General features: G+C 45.2%; 1 protein-coding gene and 1 long non-coding RNA gene across 4 annotated transcripts in view; one reads left to right on the top strand and one right to left on the bottom strand.

Annotated features, from left to right (window-relative positions):
• Positions 1-19,046, bottom strand: part of GLCCI1 (glucocorticoid induced 1) — a 104,179-nt gene that overhangs the window by 46,934 nt on the left and 38,199 nt on the right. For all 3 annotated transcript variants that reach the window (XM_039523085.1, XM_039523082.1, XM_039523084.1), the window contains exon 3: positions 8,707-8,793. In XM_039523085.1, the coding sequence (XP_039379019.1) occupies positions 8,707-8,793 (87 nt within the window). The remainder of the gene's footprint in view (positions 1-8,706; positions 8,794-19,046) is intronic.
• Positions 1-19,046, top strand: part of LOC120397375 — a 31,855-nt gene that overhangs the window by 3,153 nt on the left and 9,656 nt on the right. Inside the window, exon 2 of the long non-coding RNA XR_005593764.1 lies at positions 5,340-5,494. This is a non-coding gene — a long non-coding RNA (uncharacterized LOC120397375). The remainder of the gene's footprint in view (positions 1-5,339; positions 5,495-19,046) is intronic.

Genomic DNA, 19,046 nt, shown 5'->3' with positions numbered 1-19,046 from the left:
GACGTGTATCTGACGACGTCGGAGGGCTGCGGCAACCACCGCCATGCATTTGGTAAACACCCTCGGGGCGGTGGAGAGTCCGAACGGCAACACGGCAAACTGGTAGTGGGTGTTGTTGACCACAAACCGGAGATAACGACGATGGGGAGGATAGATCGCGACATGGAAGTAGGCGTCCTTCATGTCGAGGGCGGCAAACCAATCTCCTGGATCCAGAGAGGGAATGATGGTCCCCAAGGTGACCATGCGAAACTTGGGCTTGAGCAGGTACTTGTTCAGCTCGCGAAGGTCCAGGATAGGACGTAGCCCCCCTTTCGCTTTGGGGATGAAAAAATAACGGGAATAGAATCCCCTGCCCCGCCTGTCTTGAGGCACTGCTTCTATGGCACCCACGCTCAACAGAGTCTGAACCTCTTGTAAGAGGAATTGCTCGTGAGAGGGGTCCCTGAAGAGGGACAGGGAGGGTGGGTGGGAAGGTGGGGGCGAAACAAATTGCAGGCGGTATCCCGACTGGACCGTTTGAAGCACCCAGTTGTCTGTTAATTGGGACCACGCCGAAAAGAAATGGGAAAGGCGGTTGTAAAATAACGGGGAAGGATCCAGTAGGGAGAGTGATGGGCCGTCCTCGAGCGTCCCATCAAAAGGCCTGCTTGGCCCCCTGAGGGGCCTTGGAAGCGGCCTGGCCCTGGTTACGGCGGTTGCCGGAAGGACGACGGCGATTTTGGGCCGGTCGCCGGCTATTGTATGGCCAATATCGTTGCTGATAGAAGGGCCGGGAGGGCTGCTGCCGGAAGGACCTGCGCTGCGTCGCCGGCGTGTGCATGCCGAGAGTACGGATTGCAATACGACCGTCCTTCAGGGTCTGGATCCGAGAATCCGTCTTTTCGGAAAAGAGACCCTGTGTGTCAAAGGGCAGGTCCTGCAGAGTATATTGCACCTCCGGCGGCAGGGTAGAGGACTGCAGCCAGGCGATGCGCCGCATTGACACGCCAGAGGGTAAGGTCCGAGCTCCGGAGTCCGCAGCGTCGAGGGCGGCCGTGATGGAGGACCTAGATGACCTTCTGCCCTCCTCCAACAGCGCCGTGAACTCCTGGCGGGAGGCTGAAGGCAGGAGCTCTGTGAACTTCGCCAGGGACGTCAAGATGTCGTAGACGTACCTGGCGAGGAGGACCATCTGGTTAGCAATTCGCATCTGCAAACCGCCTGCCGAGCAGACCTTGCGGCCTAGCAGGTCCATGCGCCGAGCGTCCTTGGATTTAGGCGCAGGGGCAGGTTGACCGTGCCTCTCGCGGTCGTTAACCGATTGCACAACCAGCGAGTCCGGGGTCGGGTGGGTATAAAGGTACTCGTATCCCGTCGGGGGAACCGAGTATTTACGCTCAACCCCGCGGGAGGAATGGATGCAGGAGTTTGCCAGAGCGTGGTGGCGTTCTTTTGGATTGTTCTGACAAAGGGTAACGCCACGCGCACGGGAGCGTCCGCGCCCACCACATTGGTGATGGGGTCCTCGTCCTCCTGGACCTCCGCTACTGGGAGATCCATGGCCGTCGCCACCCGGCGAAGCAGGTCCTGATGGGCTTTCAGGTCAATGGGCGGCGGATCCTTGGCTGAAGCGCCGGCCACCGCCTCGTCCGGGGAGGATGAAGAGGACAAGCCCTGCACTACGGCCTCCGCCGCAGGGGCTGTTGACTGTGCCTCGGCTGGATCGCGCAGCGTGGAGGACTTGTGGTCCGGTGGAACGGGGGACTCACGTCGAGGAGAAGGAGCCGGCCGGCTAACCGTCACCTCGGGGACCCTGCGCTCGGCGGCCAAGTCTCTCAGGGGAAACGGTACCCCCTGCGCCTCATGCTGGGCCCAGGGAACCCAGAAGCCCCACTGTTGAGACCCCTGAGGATCGCCATGTGGGGTCGGTGGCAGATGCGCGGTGCTGTCCATGCCGGAGGCCACCGATGCCGGGCGGGATGGCCAAGGAGGCGCTGAGGCGCTGACAGATTGTACCGCTGAAGGCGGTAGCCTCTCCGCAGACGGTACCGAGGGATGGCGTGAGTACCTCTGGTACCGGGACGGTGACCGAGACCGTCGGCCACCGCAGTGCCGGGAGCTCGACCGGTGCCGGGAGCTCGACCAGGAGCGGGATCTGCGGTGCCGGGAGAGGCTGCGGGAATCACGATGTCGCGAACGGCGCCGGGACTGAGACCTCCGGTGGTGCCGACGCGACGGCGATTGGGACCTGGATCGGTGCCAGGAGTGCGACCGGTACCGAGATGACAAACGGTACCGGGACTCCGACCGGCGGCGGGATGGCGACCGGTACTGGGACGGCGAACGGTGCGGAGATCGAGAAGGCGACCTCCGTCGGGACCGGGAGCGTGATCGGGACCGGGAGTGTCGCTTGTGCCGGCGGTCCGCGGAGGGCGGTCGGATCATCATCGCCCGCTTCCCGACGGACGCGACAGCCCGCACCGGAGCCTCTACGAGCTGTATCAGCTCTCGCGCCGCAGAGAATGTCTCCGGCGTCGACGGCAGTCGTGGCTCAACCGCGGACGGTGCCGGGGAGTGTGGTGGTGCCGGAGTCAACGGCCCGGTGCCTGCTTGGCGCACGGCCACCGCGGGAGGCGCCGATGGCGCAACAGTCATGGCTGAGTCCTGCGCGCGGGACTTAGCGATAGCCTTTGCCAGTCTGCGCTTTCTAGCAGGCGAAAGGGAGCGGTGCCGGGTCTTCTCAGTCCCTGACTGAGGCTGCGGTGCCGGAGCGGCTCGGAGCAGCCGGTGCGCTCTGCACCGATGAGGCTCTCGGTGCCGGCGCGGCCGGTGCCGGGGGCTGTAGCGACGCCTCCATAAGGAGCTGCTTTAGTCTATTGTCCCGCTCCTTACGCGTTCTCGGCTTGAAGGCGGAACAAATTTGGCACTTGTCCGTGTGATGACCCTCGCCGAGGCAGCGAAGACAGGCGTCGTGCGGGTCCCCGATCGGCATAGGCCTCTGGCAAATTGCGCAGGGCTTAAAGCCCGGTGCCTTGGGCATGAGCCCGCACCGGGGAAGGAAAGGGAGGGAAACCCCCCTAACCCTAACACTAAACTTAACAAACTAACTATAACTATAACTATAACAACTAACTATACGTACTAAGATAACTATATACAAAAAACCTTTAGCGAGAGCTAGGGTAGTGGAGGACAGAGAGCACGCCACAGTTCCAACTGGCCGTCACGGGCGGTAAGAAGGAACTGAGGAGCGGACGGGCCGGCTGGGGTATATAACACTCGCCATAGCGGCGCCACTCCAGAGGGCGCCAGCCGGCCCGCCGGTGTTGCTAGGGTAAAAAAAGTTCCGAGATGCCGTGCACGCGCGGCGCGCACACCTAACTGGAATGCATAGGAGCAATCACTCGAAGAAGAACTAGGACTAGCTGGGCAAGGAGACTGGATAGGGAGCTGGGGGTGGGGTAAAAAGAAAAGAAAGGTCAGATACAGGGTGGTAGGTACAGGGGAAGAAGGGATCTGGCTTGGAGGGAAACAAGGTCAGAAGGATCGGTAACCAGGAGAACACACTCCCTTTCAGAAACTGGAATGGAACCCAAGATTCATGAGTCTCACCATTTCTCTGTTGTCTGCAAATATCTGTGAAATCCATTGTCAACAGGTATGTCTCACCTCCCCCGTAGTGAGTTGTCTGCATAAGAGGATGACAACCTGCTACTGATGGAGGTTAGTTACCTGTAATTGGAGGTTCTACAAGATGTGTGGTCCTTTTCTGTATTCTACATGTGGGTACGCATTTGCTCCATGCATCCGAGATCAGAGAACTGGCAAGTAACATCCGTTGATCCATGCCTGCACCATGTTGCTCTTCATACTTACTACAAAGGTCGTAAGGGGTGGTGCAGACCGAATGCATCTCCAGTTCCTTCTCTACTCTGAATCCAGAAATGATCTGAAGCAGAGGAGAAGGAAGGCAGGTAGTGGAATACAAATTGGGACCACACATCTCAAAGAGCCTCCAATTACAGGTAAGTAACCTGGAGTTCCATCTATATCTTCACAAAGCATTATGCTTTAGTCCAAGCCTCTTCTGAAGATGCAGAATTACAGACATCTATAGTACCTGCATCTTAACACCCTCCTGCATTCCTGCACCTGTGAATGCTGCTTACCAGTCACCTATGCCTGGAATACACATAGGGATCAGCACTTGCAGAAGAAATGGAGGTTGTTGCCCTACAAATGTCCAGTATAGGCACTTCTTGAAAAGAAAACTACTGAGATTCCCTGTGCTCTCATGGTATGGGCCCATATCCTGTGCAGGGGAGGCAGATGAGCTAACTGACAGCAAAGGATGATGCAGCCAGAGACCTGGTCTGTGGGTGACTTTTCTTATCAGACTGTTCATGGCCTGGAATCTGTCCTTAGGGAAGTAGGGATACCATGGATCAGCTATATAAAAGGGGGGACCCCCAAGGCATTAGGTACCATTGGTTTCCCAGATAATTGTGTCTGGCTGGAGGATGGGTCCGAGACATTCTAGAGACTCTGTTCAGGCCAACCGCTAGCCTCTGTATGTGGAGGTGATGGCTTGTCTGAGATGTTGGATTTGGCTAACGAGAAGGGAGATTCTGGCTACATCAGGGATGTCATCAGTAACAGCAGATGAAGATGCCAATTTATGGACAGAGTAGGGGAGTAGCTCCTTTTCACTAAGGTGGGTTTCTGTTCTGGTGTCAAGATGTCCCTTAGGAGGACGAGATCCAGAAAAAAGAGGGGATTGAAGGTAAGGAATGGTGCAAATATCCTCCAGAAAGTTATAAGTGTCAGTTTGTTCCAGAGTGAAGGGTGCCAAGTAGTCAGAACTGATCCGGTGTGTCCATGGACATGGTGGTCAGCAGATCCTTACAAAAGTGAGTCAAGTACTGTCGAAGAGGAGTCCAACTTGGAGCTCTCTGTTGATGCCAGCGGGTGCTGATCCTTTGGCTCATGAGCTGGAGCCAATATCGACAGATCCTCTTTCTTTCACACCTTACCCTTGTGGGTGGGAGGTTTAGGCAGACCTAAGTCTTTAGGACTTGTACACAAGGACTCTCAAAACCGGGACAGAGTCAGGGAGGGATCCTTTCTTTTAGGAGCAAACCTAGAAGGGAATCTGCTCTGGTTCCTATGACAGTGTCTCTTACTCTCATGCAAGGCAACCATTCCTTGGACTAAACAGCTTTGGCCTCTGCTCCAGAGTTTGTTCTCGGAGGAGTGCTGCTTGCAGACTACAGCTGCTGTACTGGGGGGGGGGTCCCTAGGGGCTCATGGCCCTCTGCAAGAGGTACTCCCTCAATTGAAGCAATCATCTCTCTCAGGTTAAGAAAGGAAAGGAGCGGCAAATGCCACACTTGGAAGAGGCATTTCTCAGGGCAATTAAGGCATCACTGATGGTCACTGCTGACTGAGAAAGAGCGGAGGCAGGAGACACAGTTCTTAAATCCTGGATTCTGCACATAGTCCTTTTCCCAAGGTAGGAAAAATGGGAAGGGTCCCCGAGATAAGGAAAACTACTCTACATTAACTGTAAAACTCCTAAAGCACTAAAAACAGTAAACTCTAATACTATGTACAAAAGTACGTATAGATAGAAAGACAAAGAAGCTTTGCACGTAGAGGATTCTGATTCAAGCAGTAAGAAGGAATTGGAGAGGCTGTTAGTCCACACCATAGGCGCCGACTCCATGGGTGCTCCGGGCTGGAGCACCCATGGTGAAAAATTGGTGGGTGTTCTGCACCCAGCGGCAGCTCCCCTCCCCGCCCCAGCTCATGTCCGCCTCCACTCCGCCTCCTCCCCTGAGCGTACTGCAGCTCCACTTCTCCCCCTACCTAGCTCCAAGCACTTGCCGCCGCGAAACAGTTGTTTCGTGGCAGCAAGTGCTGGGAGGGAGGAGGAGGAGGGGGAATGTGGTGCTCTCGGGGAAGAGGCGGGGCTGGGGTGAGGATTTGGGGAAGGAGTCCAATAGGGGCAGGGAGGGGGCGGAGCTGGGGTGGGAACTTTGGTGAAGGGGTTGGAATGGGGGCAGGGGCGGAGTCAGGCTGGGGATTGAGCACCCACCGGTACCAGAAAAAGTTGTGCCAATGGTCCACACCTCTCCTTATACGCTCGATACTAAGCATAAGGAGTGCCAGGGAACAGGTGTGGACCAATGGACGCTACTTGCAAATTCTCTGGTTTGGAGGTGCATGGACTGCATGCGTGGCATGTGTGTGGAATACACACAGGAACCAGAACTTGAAAAAACATCATCAGCTATTGTTAGCTCAAGTGGCAAAGATCTGTGCTATGCATCTAAAGGTGCTAACCCTAATGATGACCAATCTCTGAAGATGAATCAGGGTTGTGTAGTGAAAAGAGGCTGTCTTCTGTAGGAGTCATGCCTCATTTGTTACAGAAATCTGAAGGTGGGAAGCTAATTAGGTAAAAAAATGTCAGGAAGAGAAAAATGGTCTCATGCCTAAGGCAGCTGAAGGCTGACCTGGAGAACTGGATTCCAGACCTGGATCTGCCAGAGATTTCCCTTGTGATGCTAGGCAAGTCACTTAAAACAAATTTTTCACAAGGAGTCAATAATTTTGTGCTCTTTGTTTTCCGGTGTGAAACTTGAGACCACAGGGGTCTGATCTGCAGAAGTGCTGAACATTCACAGCTACAACCGATGTCAATGGGAACTGTGGATTGAACATCTAAAGTGCTAGTTGAAATATCAGGTCCTAGCCATTTCAAGCTGGACTCCCAATGTTAGTATACACTTTCAACCTTCATCTGTCTATATCTCAGTCTGTAAACGGGTGATATCTCACACACCCTCCATGCAAGGTTGCAAATTAAAGTTTGTGAAGCACTCAGATACTGTAGTGATGAACACCACAGAAAAGCCCTCAAGAAATTAATGATTCTGTATTCAGGGCAAAAGTTGAATAGTGTGCAATAAAAAACACCTACAACCACACATTAAACAATAAGGATAACACAAAATATTGAACAGCTGCTAATTCAGTGAGCACTATCCATCTTGTGCACTGTGGTAAAAAAATTGTAATTGTGTAAACAAACACTACTCAGACAACCTTAATTCTTGTATTTTCTAACTTTTGAGTATTAAATTTTGCAATCTTAACTCTGGTTTACAGCAGGGTTTTTTTTAAATGAAATATAACCCAAACTTAAGCATAATGAGAGAACTCACAAAGCATTACTTCAGTTAATTAATATATCCATCCCCATGGACATTTTAATGCTGCATCTATTTCCTGATGTCAATCACTTAGCCTCTTCCTCACCAAGCCTCAAAAATCAGGACCAGCTATGACTTAATTTGCTCCACTTCTTGAGCTCTTAAAAAGTAATATACCTCATTCATTGTATGAATCATAGGACTGGAAGGGACCTCGAGAGGTCATTTAGTTCAGTCCCCTGCACTCATGGCAGGACTAAATATTAGTTAGAGCATCCCTGACAGGTGTTTGTCTAACCTGCTCATCACTTAAGATTTTTAAGGAGATTCCACAACTTCCCAGGCAATTTATTCCAGTGCTTAACCACCCTAACAGTTAGGAAGTTTTTCCTAATGTCCAACCTAAACCTCCCTTGCTGCAATTTAAGCCCATTGCTTCTTGTCCTGTCCTCAGAGGTTAAGAAGAATAATTTTTCTCCCTTCTCCTTTTAACAACCTTTTATGTACTTGAAAACTTATGTCCTTTCTCAGTCTTCTCTTCACCAGACTAAACAAACCCTTTTTTTCAATCTTCCTTCATAGGTCATGTTTTCTAGGCCTTTAATGATTTTTGTTGCTCTTCTCTAGACTGTCTCCAATTTGTCCACACTTTCCTGAAATGTGGCACCCAGAACTGGACACAATACTTCAGCTGAAGCCTAATTAGCACTGAGTAGAACAGAAAAATTACTTCTCGTGTCTTGCTTACAACACTCCTGCTAATACAACCCCAGAAAGATGTTTGCTTTTTTTTTTTTTTTTTTTTTTTTTGCAAGTGTTACACTGTTGACTCATATTTAGCTTGTGGTCCACTATGACCATCAGATCCCTTCTTAGGCAGTCATTTCCCATTTGGAATGTGTGCAGCTGTATTTCTTCCTAATTGGAGTACTCTGAATTTGTCCTTACTGAATTTCATCCTACTTACTTCAGACCATTTCTCCAGTTTCTCCAGATCATTTTGAATTTTAATCCTAGCCTCCAAAGCACTTGCGACCCCTCCCAGCTTGGTATTGTCTGCAAACCTCATAAGTATATTCTCTATGCCATTATCTAAATCACTGATGAAGATATTGAACAGAACCGGACCCAGAACTGATCCCTGTGGGACCCCACTCATTATGCCCTTCCAGCATGACTGTGAACCACTGATAACTACTCTCTGGGAGACTACTCTCTGGAAACTTTCACTGAATAGGGAAAATTCGTAAGTGGCAAATCTGTCTCTACACCATCCACTCTGCTCCTCCTCCAGGGCCAAAAGGTTAAGCTGAGGAGAGATGGTTCAGCTGGCACAAAATAAAGCAGCCCTAAAGTCACTCTGTCTTGAACTAGGGGCTGAACCTGCATGGGTGATGGTGTACACACAGAGACTTTCCAGGCTCCAAAATAGTAGCGTGAAACTTTTTTTTAATAATGCATTACAATTTCAGCCTGTCGAGTATCTATTTCATGTAAAACTATTTACCTCTTTTAGTTGATCAGCACTCCCCCATGATGCTGAACGCTGATGCGATCTCTTTTCTGATCCCTCTTCTGCCCAACAGCTAGGTGTCTAAAGAAAACAAACAGCAATTGTGAGGTTTTTGGTTCAACTGTTAGCTGCTATTTTATATTAATATACTGAATTCACCATGTAAGAGACAAACTTTCTGCACAATTTACTGGTCTCATCTTCCAGCAATGTATTGAAACATTCAGGATACTGTCTGCACATGCATGTAAGTGCATACTTCAAAAACTGACATACATGTGAGAATGTTCTCAATGTATATGAAGTTAGTTAGTGAAAATATAGACAATTCTATACATTTTCTCCCTTCAACAGTAACTGCACTTCACATCAAGTCCTTCCATTTCATCACCTTTATTTCATTCGTTCATGACCTCCCTTTAAGGTCAGCTCAGCACAGTGAATGGCAGTTACAGAAGTTATAAGTTTAACAGACACTTTCTTTTTATTATGTGGAGTTAAAATGCTTTGCTCCAGTGTGGTCACAAAAGTCTATTAATTTTAATTTAAGGTTGTAAATATGTATCAATAACTTAAATGGGAGAACAACAGAACACTGTAATTTAAAAAACAATTACCACCAATATCTGAAAGCCAGATAAGGCAAAGTTAAGGTGGTTGTTTACACATTGGAAAATGTGGAAATATTGGAGTTAAGGCAGGTTTTCAAGCCTGTCATAAAAAGAAGTTTGTCACTCAGACAGTATTTCATGACCTCTCTCTTACTACAAAATAAGGCTCTGATTCTACAGAGAAACACTCCTGCATGTATCTTTGCACATAAGTAGGTCCTCTGAGTTTAGGGAACTACTTATGTACATAAAATTACTCATGTATGTTTGCAGGATTGGGACCTTACCTCCCCGCAACCATCACACCCCAGCAATTTTAAAGCAAAAAGACTGAAAGAAATCTGGTGTGTTTTCTATTTTTCATCACTGTTCAAAGAGCTAGCAGAATTTCTACAGGATTACAAGAAATAATGAAAAAGACAATCCACCATCACAAGTTGCTCCAATTTAAAATAAACAACCCTGGAATATATGGCTTTCACAACACTTTAGACATTAGATTAGAAAGCAATAAAAATGTAAATTCTGTTAACTATATAAAAATATTGTAAACCTAATCCTCATATTATAAAAAATTGAAGGCCAAACAGTACAAAATGAATTCTTTAAAAAAATATGAGACACTGCCCCATGAGGCAGCAGAAACAGGAAGCCCTCCTGCTTAAACGTTTTTATGTGAGTCAGAGGCAGCAGCAGCAGCAGCAGGGATCTAAATAGAGAAATTGGGGAACAGGATCAAGTCCTTCCCCCTCTTCACTCCTGATTTAATTGGTGAGGGAAGCAGAACTGACAACTAATGTAGACAAAGCTCTGGAGTGAGTACACTCTTTACTGGTGAGGAGTGAGTGGAAAAAGAATCAATACTCTAACCCCAGTCTATTTTCATTTACTATATGCACACAGTCTGTTATTATCTTGAACAAAGAGTAATTGACAGCAAAAGCAACAGCTACAGAGTTTAAAATTTACATTTACTTTCAAGAACTCCAGCAGCAGCAATGTGAAATGTGGATACAGAAAGGCTGAAACACTTTACTTGCACTACAACTGGTTTAATAACAAAAGACAGAGACACAGAAAACAACAAACAACTCACTGACTTCAGAATCATAGGTCTAGCATTCTCTTCAGTCTGCCTCTGACCTTATTTTCTACTAAAATCCTAGCCCTCTGTGCCCCTAAGTTGCCTCAAAGTTCTTCTGTGGATATACTGCTAAATCAGGTCACAGTCTTTCAAATGGTTATTAATGTGAGTATCTTTACATAGGTAGTCTCGGTAAGCTTAACAGGACTATTGCATCAATTTACTTGTGTATGAAGGCATTTACAGGACAGGGTCCTCTGCTTGCAACACTACACTATAGTGATTCCTCAAATACAGCATTTAAGTCAGGCAACACCATACTTGGCTCCAAGAGAATCGATATTCACACAGGTAAAAAGAAAACTCAGGTTCTGAAGGCTTAAAATAACGTGCAGTTCTTTGAATATCTTCAGCCAGCCAGCATCTCTCCCTCAGAACTGTTATATTGCTGCTTCCAACTCTGTCTTAACCTCATGTCAAACGTTAACATTTTTGTAAAAACGTGTGCGCTCTGTCATCCCAAAATACTATGAGCATAGACTCATATGTGTATCCTATTCAAACAAAGACTAACCTTTAAAACAAACACACACACACACACACACACACACACACACACACACACTTACTTCTGTTTTTGCAAATATATGTAAACTAAAGTGGTAATATCTATTACTTCCCAAGCACTGTTAAAAACCCATCTTACGAAAACTGTGTGGGAAGGAAGGCCTTAAAAACATCCTGTTTCAAAGAGTATTTTTTCTATTTGTATAACTTGTTATGGTAGCCTTTTCAAGTTTCATTTTGTTTTCAATTCTACAAAAAGTGTGTATTCATGGCAGCTTAACATTAACATCCTTGTCCTACAGTTACACCTAATTTCCTCATTTATAGACTCGTCAAGCATATTAAATAGCAAAATAAAGTAACAGCAACATCAGACCACAATGAGTCACAACAGCACGGATGTTGCAGTTCAGGCCAGAAGCAGGAGCTAACTACGTTTTTACAGATGTCTTCTGCATAAAGAGAATGTGGTAACAGCTAAGGGATCAGCAGCAGTATTACAGTAGCATCTACATGTCCAAACCAGATCAGAGCCCTCTTGTGTTATCTACAGAGATAAGAGATGGTCCTTGCTCCAAAGAGTTTACAATCTTAGTTTAAACCAGGGATCGGCAACCTTTGGCACGTGGCTCGTCAGGGTAGGCACCCTGGCAGGCCAGGCCGGTTTGTTTACCTGCCACATCTGCAGGTTCGGCCAATCGGAGCTCTCACTGGCCGCAGTTCGCCGCTCCAGGCCAATGGGAGTGGCGGGAAGCGGTGGCCAGCACATCCCTCGGTCCACGCCTCTTCCTACAGTCCCCATTGGCCTGGAGCAGCGAACCGCGGCCAGTGAGAGCTCCGATTGGCCGAACCTCCAGACGTGGCAGGTAAACAAACCGGCCTGGCCTGCCAGGGTGCCTACCCTGACGAGCCACGTGCCAAAGGCTACTGATCCCTGGTTTAAAACAAGATATGGCAGCTGGGTTAAACTAAATGAGTGTAGAAAGGACAGGATAACACAATTCTGCACTATCCTTCTCAAGTTAAAAAGGTGGAGCTGAGCTGCTATTTTGGGATATGAAGGTCCAGGGTTCAAGTCTCCATTGAGAGAAATTGTTCACAGGAGACCAAAATAGAGGGGAAAAACGTCTGACGATAACACATTTGGTTGCTTTCCTCAATCCTAATTTGCATTATACCATCCCGTCGTTCTAATTTACCCAATTTTTAGAAGATTGGTGTTTCCTCCAAAATGTGTATGTTAATTCTGCCCTGCTTTTTCCATGCCTGGCAGATATACATACCTACAAACATTCTTCCCACTGCACTTAGATCAGAAATGGTGCAGACTGCACCATCAGCTCTGCAATTTACCCAAATTCTAAATAAACTACACTTTTCTACCAGTCCTCTGCACTAGCTACTATATCTAGCTGGTGTTTCAGAACCAGATACAAATCATCATAAAGGGGAAGTAATGGAACAGCTGAGCTAGAAAGAGGCTGCTAGAAAAGCATCAAGAAAAAGTTACTTAGAAGGAAAGGTGGGACAAAAAGTTCTCTCTAGAGAAGCCCCGTGGCTGTTGCAGGCTGGAGGAACCCACAAGAGGTGGGGTAGAATACAACTCTCTGGGGACAAGCTCTGAATGAAGATTTACAGGTGACAATAAGAGTCAAAACAGAACTACTGTGGTCCCTGGGGAAGGGAGACAGTGAGGCGTTCTTTTCAATAAGCTCTAGAAAGGGAGCCGGTGTCTCCCTCTAGACCAGAGAGGCCTACAGTTTGAGTCCAGCTCCTCGGAAGGGAGTAGGAAGACCACCAGGGAGCAGAATAGGCTACTTTGTGGAGGGAACCCTAATTTAGGGTACAATAGATGGAAGAAACCCACTGGGAACAGCTTAGGCTCCTGTGGAAGAAGTCTTGAGGGTAGGACTTGTAAGTGAGAATATCCTGCTGTGGAAGAGAAGCTCCGCAGGGGCCAGGCAAAGGAGCCCAGAAGTAGAAGACTTCAACCGTTCAAAAGGCAAGGCAGAAGCAGTTATTAGTTTTAAGATTTATTTTTTGAATTTCATTTGGACCATTCTGTTACCTCAAAAGGGATTTGGACTTTATGACTTGGCCAGAAGACTGAGCCACAGAAGATCCAGTGAGACACAGACAGCCTGCAGAAAGAGCCCAGGATACTGGCGACACAACAGGGTGCTCTAAGGATGAGTGAAGCTCCATCAGACATACATACAAGAGTAAACAAAAACAATGGATCTGTTTGAAATTGCCCAGTTCCAATCACTTAAATGTTCTTACTATTTTTGCTATTTTTACTACAGTACATAGTCCAGAGCATATAATCTTTTGAATCTGGCAGCACTTTGTTTTATTTTTTGTTTTTTAAAGCATCCAAATGCACACTATATGTTTTACAACTCAAAGACATGGTTCTTGCCACAAAAGCTAGTAATGGATCCAATGCGATGAGTGTGGACAACAAACAGCAGGATGGGGATGAGGTGACAATGAGATCATCTGCTATGCAGTGTGCATGTGTTTTTAAAATGCTTTATTGAACTGAGTATACAGGACCAAAGACTACTACTACATATAGAAGGACTTGTATTGGCCCAAAGATTTGTAAAGTCAAACATTACGCATGTAAATAATCTTAATCATGTCAGCAGTCCACTAGAAGGCACTGGGAATACTTGTGTGAAATATTACTACTCAAATTGGTAAATATATGCACCCCCAGCCTACAGGGAGCATGACGAAAAGAGCATTTTATACAACTGCATGTAGCCAAGGATTCTGAGTTTTGTATTTCTCAGACTATAACAACTCAGTTAACTGATGAGGCACTGAAATTTGAAATCCATCAATGTGGTATCAGGAATGGAAATCAGAAAACTGCAAAAATCCCACAAACATGCAGAAATCTGTTTGAAAAGAAAACAGCATCATTGTCACAAGGGATACACAATCCCTGAATCCCATTCCTACAGATCATTATTTGCTGTGCATTTTCCTTAGTATTTTTGTAGTTTAAAAACAGTATTAAGTAGCAACATTTTCTGTATATTTCCAACATTCAATATGTCTCTCTTTATGGAGATCTATAAAGACCATGAAATAAAAAATAACTTTAAATATTGTGTTTGTTGATATATTGTGTAAATACCCAAAATCATCATTCTGCAAAGGCTTCCAGATTTGGAATTTATTTTTTTTTAATTATGATCAGGTCACTTATAACAAAAAAGAGTAATAGGGAGGGATTTTAATAAATAAAAGCTTGGCAGATCAGAAAAAGAGGGCATTCCATATAGGTCATGACATGGTGAAAGGCACAGAGAAACTTGTGGGAAGAAGTGAACAAATGGGCTAGCAGCGCTGGTGGTGCACAGAGGGCAGAAATAATGTAGTAAGAGATTAGGTTGAACAGATATGAAAGGCCCTGTTAAGAAGTTTAAACCTTCTAGGATAGGGAAAAGGGGGAAATCAGTGGAGGAATTCAAAGGGGTGACAACAAGGGGACATCAAGAGGTGAGTTACTTTAGCGGATGTTGGCTATTATTAAAACTGATCTTGGATTTTTGAATGTTAAGGACATAAGAACGGCCATGCTGGGTCAGACCAAAGGTCCATCTAGCCCAGTATCCTGTCTTCTGACAGTGACCAATGCCAGGTGCCACAGAGGGAATGAACATAACAAGTAATAATCAAGTGATCCATCCCCTGACGCCCATTCCCAGCTTCTGGCAAACAGAGGCTAGGGACACCATCTTTGTCCAGCCCAGCTAATAGCCATTGATGGACCTATCCTTAATGAACTTTAGTTCTTTTTTGAAACTCTGTTATAGTCTTGGCCTTCAAAACATCCTCTGGCAAAGAGTTTCACAGGTTGACTGTGCGTTGTGTGAAAAAATACTTCCTTTTGTTTGTTTTAAATCTGCTGCCTATTAATTTCATTGGGTGACCCCTAGTTCTTGTGTTATGAGAAGGAGTAAATAACACTTCCTTATTTACTTTCTCCACATCAGTCATGATTTTATTGACCTCTATCATATCCCCCTTTAGTTGTCTTTTTTCCAAGCTGAAAAGTCCCAGTCTTTTTAATATCTCCTCATACGGAAGCCGTTCAATACCCCTAATCATTTTGCCTTTTTCTGAACCTTTTCCGATTCCAATACATCTTTTTTGAGATGGGGCAACCACATCTGCACACAGTATTCAAAATGTGGGCGTACCATAGATTTATATAGAGATAATATATTTTCTTTTATTATCTATCCCTTAATTATTCCCAACATTCTGTTCACTTTTTTGACTGCCGCTGCACACTGAGTGGATGTTTTCAGAGAACTATCCACAAAGACTCCAAGATCTCTTTGCGTGGTAACAGCTAATTTAGACCCCATCATTTTATATGTATAGTTGGGATTATGTTTTCCAGCGTGCATCACTTTGCATTTAACAACATTGAATTTCATCCGCCATTTTGTTGCCCAGTAACCCAGTTTTGAGAGATCCTTTTGTAGCTCTTCGCAGTCTGCCTGGGACTTAGCTATCTTGAATAGTTTTGTATCATCTGCAAATTTTGCCACCTGACTGTTTACCCCTTTTTCCAGATCATTTACGATTTGAATAGGTCTGGGTCCATTACAGACCTCTGGGGGACACCACTGTTTCCCTCTCTCCATTCTGAAAACCAACCATTTATTCCTACCTTTTGTTTCCTATCTTTTAATCAGTTACCAATCCATAAGATGACCTTCCCTCTTATCCCATGACAGCTTACTTTGCTTAAGAGCCTTTGGTGAGGAACCTTGTCAAAGGCTTTCTGAAAATCTAAGTACACTATATCCGCTGGATTCCCCCTTGTCCATGTGCTTGCTGGCGCCCTCAAAGAATTCTAGTAGATTGGTGAGGCATGATTTCCCTTTACAAAAACCATGCTGACTCTTCCCCAACAAATTATGTTAGTCTAAATTAACCAGTTACCTATTTGTGCATAAAAAGAATTCTGCATGACTTGGAACAACATAAATTGCACAATGCATAGTTTAACAGCATAAATTTCCTGAAGAGAGCACCCAATCACCTTACTTCTGTTTGGTGTTTAACAAAAAACACCAAGGCTGGGTATGAGAAACCGAAAATTAACAGAAGCTGAGTAAACCAAAGTGTAACTGTACTATTTTTATGCTGTAATGCTCAAAGAAAACACATAAAGCTACACTATATTTAAACATTTTTCTAGTTTAAATCTAAGGTGCCACTTGTAAAGAAAATTTTCAAACATTTATTTTAATTGTTTCCCTTCCAATGATATTTAGAAACTGACAGTACATAACTCACTAGTGTCCTGATCCTGCAGTCTGATCCAGCAGCATAGAATCCTATGTCTGGGTAGTCTCATGGACTTCAAACAACATTCCTGAACCCATGAGTTTTATCTGACCACATTGCAAGATCATTACGTGATCACTGTTTCAGACCAAGTCAGATCTGAAGTCCACGGAAGTATAGTGGGTGTCCATAATTCTCCTTTTACATGGAATTAGTTTAAAATAAATAATTTGTGATGTGACTGATACTGTGTTTGAAATCATCATCATAGAGAAGCCATTTTTCAACTTACTTCTAAAAACTGGTTAAAGAATCAAATATTAAAAGCAAATTCTATACTAAATGTGTGGTAAAATATCAGCTCTTGGAAGGCGTGGCGGAGTAAAGGAGAAGTATATTTCTCTCTTCCTCTTCTTCCCTATTTCTCACCAGTCACACACTGTTCAAGTCAACTTAAAAAAAAAAAAGATATTTTCTTATTGGTGGCTTGGGTTCTCTGTTAAACCACTGTACTTTTCATATGTTCCTTGTAATTATTGAAAACTTCTAGAAAATACTTCTCTGCACCAAACTGTTACCTTGCTCAGCCAAGAAGCACAAAGAAATTCATGAATACGGAGAGGACTATGATGGAAAGATCTGAACTGGTCATGAGACAAATACAGTAGGTTCTCACTTGTTGGTAGGAGTCAGTGACATCTGAAGCCCCAAAATTAAAAACAGCCTTTGTGCAGGGAGCTCTAGGAATACTTTACCACACAGGACACAGCTTGGGTGCACAAACATACAAAAAAAATCTCAACTGTTCTGATGTCATTGACACGTTTGTATATTTAGGGAGACATATTTGAAGATCAAGATGTAAGTAAATCTATATATTTTATGATTAAACCTTAACAAAATCCCTTGTGGCATTCAAGGCTAATAGCCAACACTGAACAATTTATTTAAATAAACTGTTTGCCATCTGTTCAATCATGTCCACTACTTTGGTTATAATTCTGGTTTCCCATGTTCTATAAATAGATGAATACACTATACAATAGAGTAAAATACACTGTCATCTCTCAACACCAATTAACAAAGGTGCCAATAGTTCAGAGAATAAAGAAAATAACCAAAAAAGAGACTGGTAGTATAACTAGGTCTTTGTAAAGAGATGTGCATGTGAAGATGTGTTTTGATGTACTTCACAAGCTTCCCCTACCCCCTTCTTAAAGACACAAAGCAGAACCTCCCTACCAACCAACCAATGGTGAAAAACACAGACTCCATGAACTCCATTAGAGACCTTGCTATGCCAATCTAACATGAGATGCTTGTGCACTGTAGTGATGAGTACTGGCATAAAAGCCTAAGATAGGACTAAATATTTATTATTTTTTGATGGATTCATCTACCAAAATATTGGATTTCTAGATAGGTTTTCAGTAAATATTAGAAACACATAGTTGAAGTAGTTCGGTACACATTGTAAGTGGCTCACCAGTCAATTGTGCCGGATCCTCAGCCTCACTTAGAATAGCACTTGACTACCTTAAGCAAGTGCTAAACCAGTCAATGGGACCAAAATGTTTGCACCAGACTCAGACAATACAGACTGCTGTGGAAAGATTATTGACATGTAGAATGGACACCCCATTGCTTCATCAAGTTGTTTATAAGAGACCACAGTGCCAGTTCCTAGGCACTGGACTCTGTCAACCTAGATGTAACTGAACCTTGGCATCGGGTTAGATTAATCCACGGGGTTCTGGGGACCTCAGTGCCACAAACTTGGCTCCAAATTAGGTCAACCTAGAGGAAGCTGAGGACCTCTGTGAAATATTGATGGCACCAGGATCTCAATACCATGTTAAGTGAGCACAGAAGATCCAGGGACCTCTGGTGCCCAATGTGGTCAGAACCCTGAAGCTGGATTAGGTTGACCCAAGCTGACCCAAGGGACTCTGTGCCATAGATAACTCTACGACAACTTGAGAGTGGGCTCAGTCTGCTGGTTAAGATGGAGGACGTGGGCAACTCTTAAGCCAGGCAAAAGTTACTTAGGCTAGCAGATCTACAAAGTAGATGCTGAATTTGCATACTGCCAGACTTAGCTGATTGGGTTTGAGGAGCCTCCCCTGCCAGAAGGAGTGCATAAGGCAGCTTTCCCACTTGTGCAATCCAGAAAATATCCATACCAGAGAAGTACCATTTTTTCTTTGTTCTTTCAAATAAAGAAACCTGTCATAATTAAACAAAATCGTTTTGAAAAGTCAGAAAAAAAGGTAAAATTGACAAAGTATTTAGGTCACATCATGCAATCAGAGTTCGCTGCAGCTTCAATGGTTAAGAAGGAACTGAAGAACAGCTGAGGTCACTCCTTCTAACCTCTGACCCCTCCATGAAGGAATAAGGGAAGACAAATGGGGAGGCATCTTATGAAAGAAGAAAGTCTTGCATTTAGGCCTGAACATTATCAGGCTTCATCAGATCTCTTTCTATGAAGTATTCCTCACTGGGATTCTGCCATTAGAAAGAATAGGCCTCCTACAACCAAGAGATGTAAGAATCAGCCAACTCTACTCAAAGCATTTCTATGAAGCATAGCTGTCCTGGAGAGTTGAAAGGTAGGGGCTGTAAGACGCTGGCTAGCATAGGAATCACAGAAACTAATACCTCAAGGTACGTCTACAATACGGGATTATTCCGAATTTGCATAAACCGGTTTTGTAAAACAGAATTTATAAAATCGGGTGGAGCGCGGC

The sequence above is a fragment of the Mauremys reevesii genome, linkage group 2, assembly GCF_016161935.1.
Source record: "Mauremys reevesii isolate NIE-2019 linkage group 2, ASM1616193v1, whole genome shotgun sequence".
NCBI lineage: Eukaryota > Metazoa > Chordata > Testudines > Geoemydidae > Mauremys > Mauremys reevesii.
Note: the sequence above shows the minus strand (reverse complement) of the source record. Positions and strands in the feature narration are given on the sequence as shown.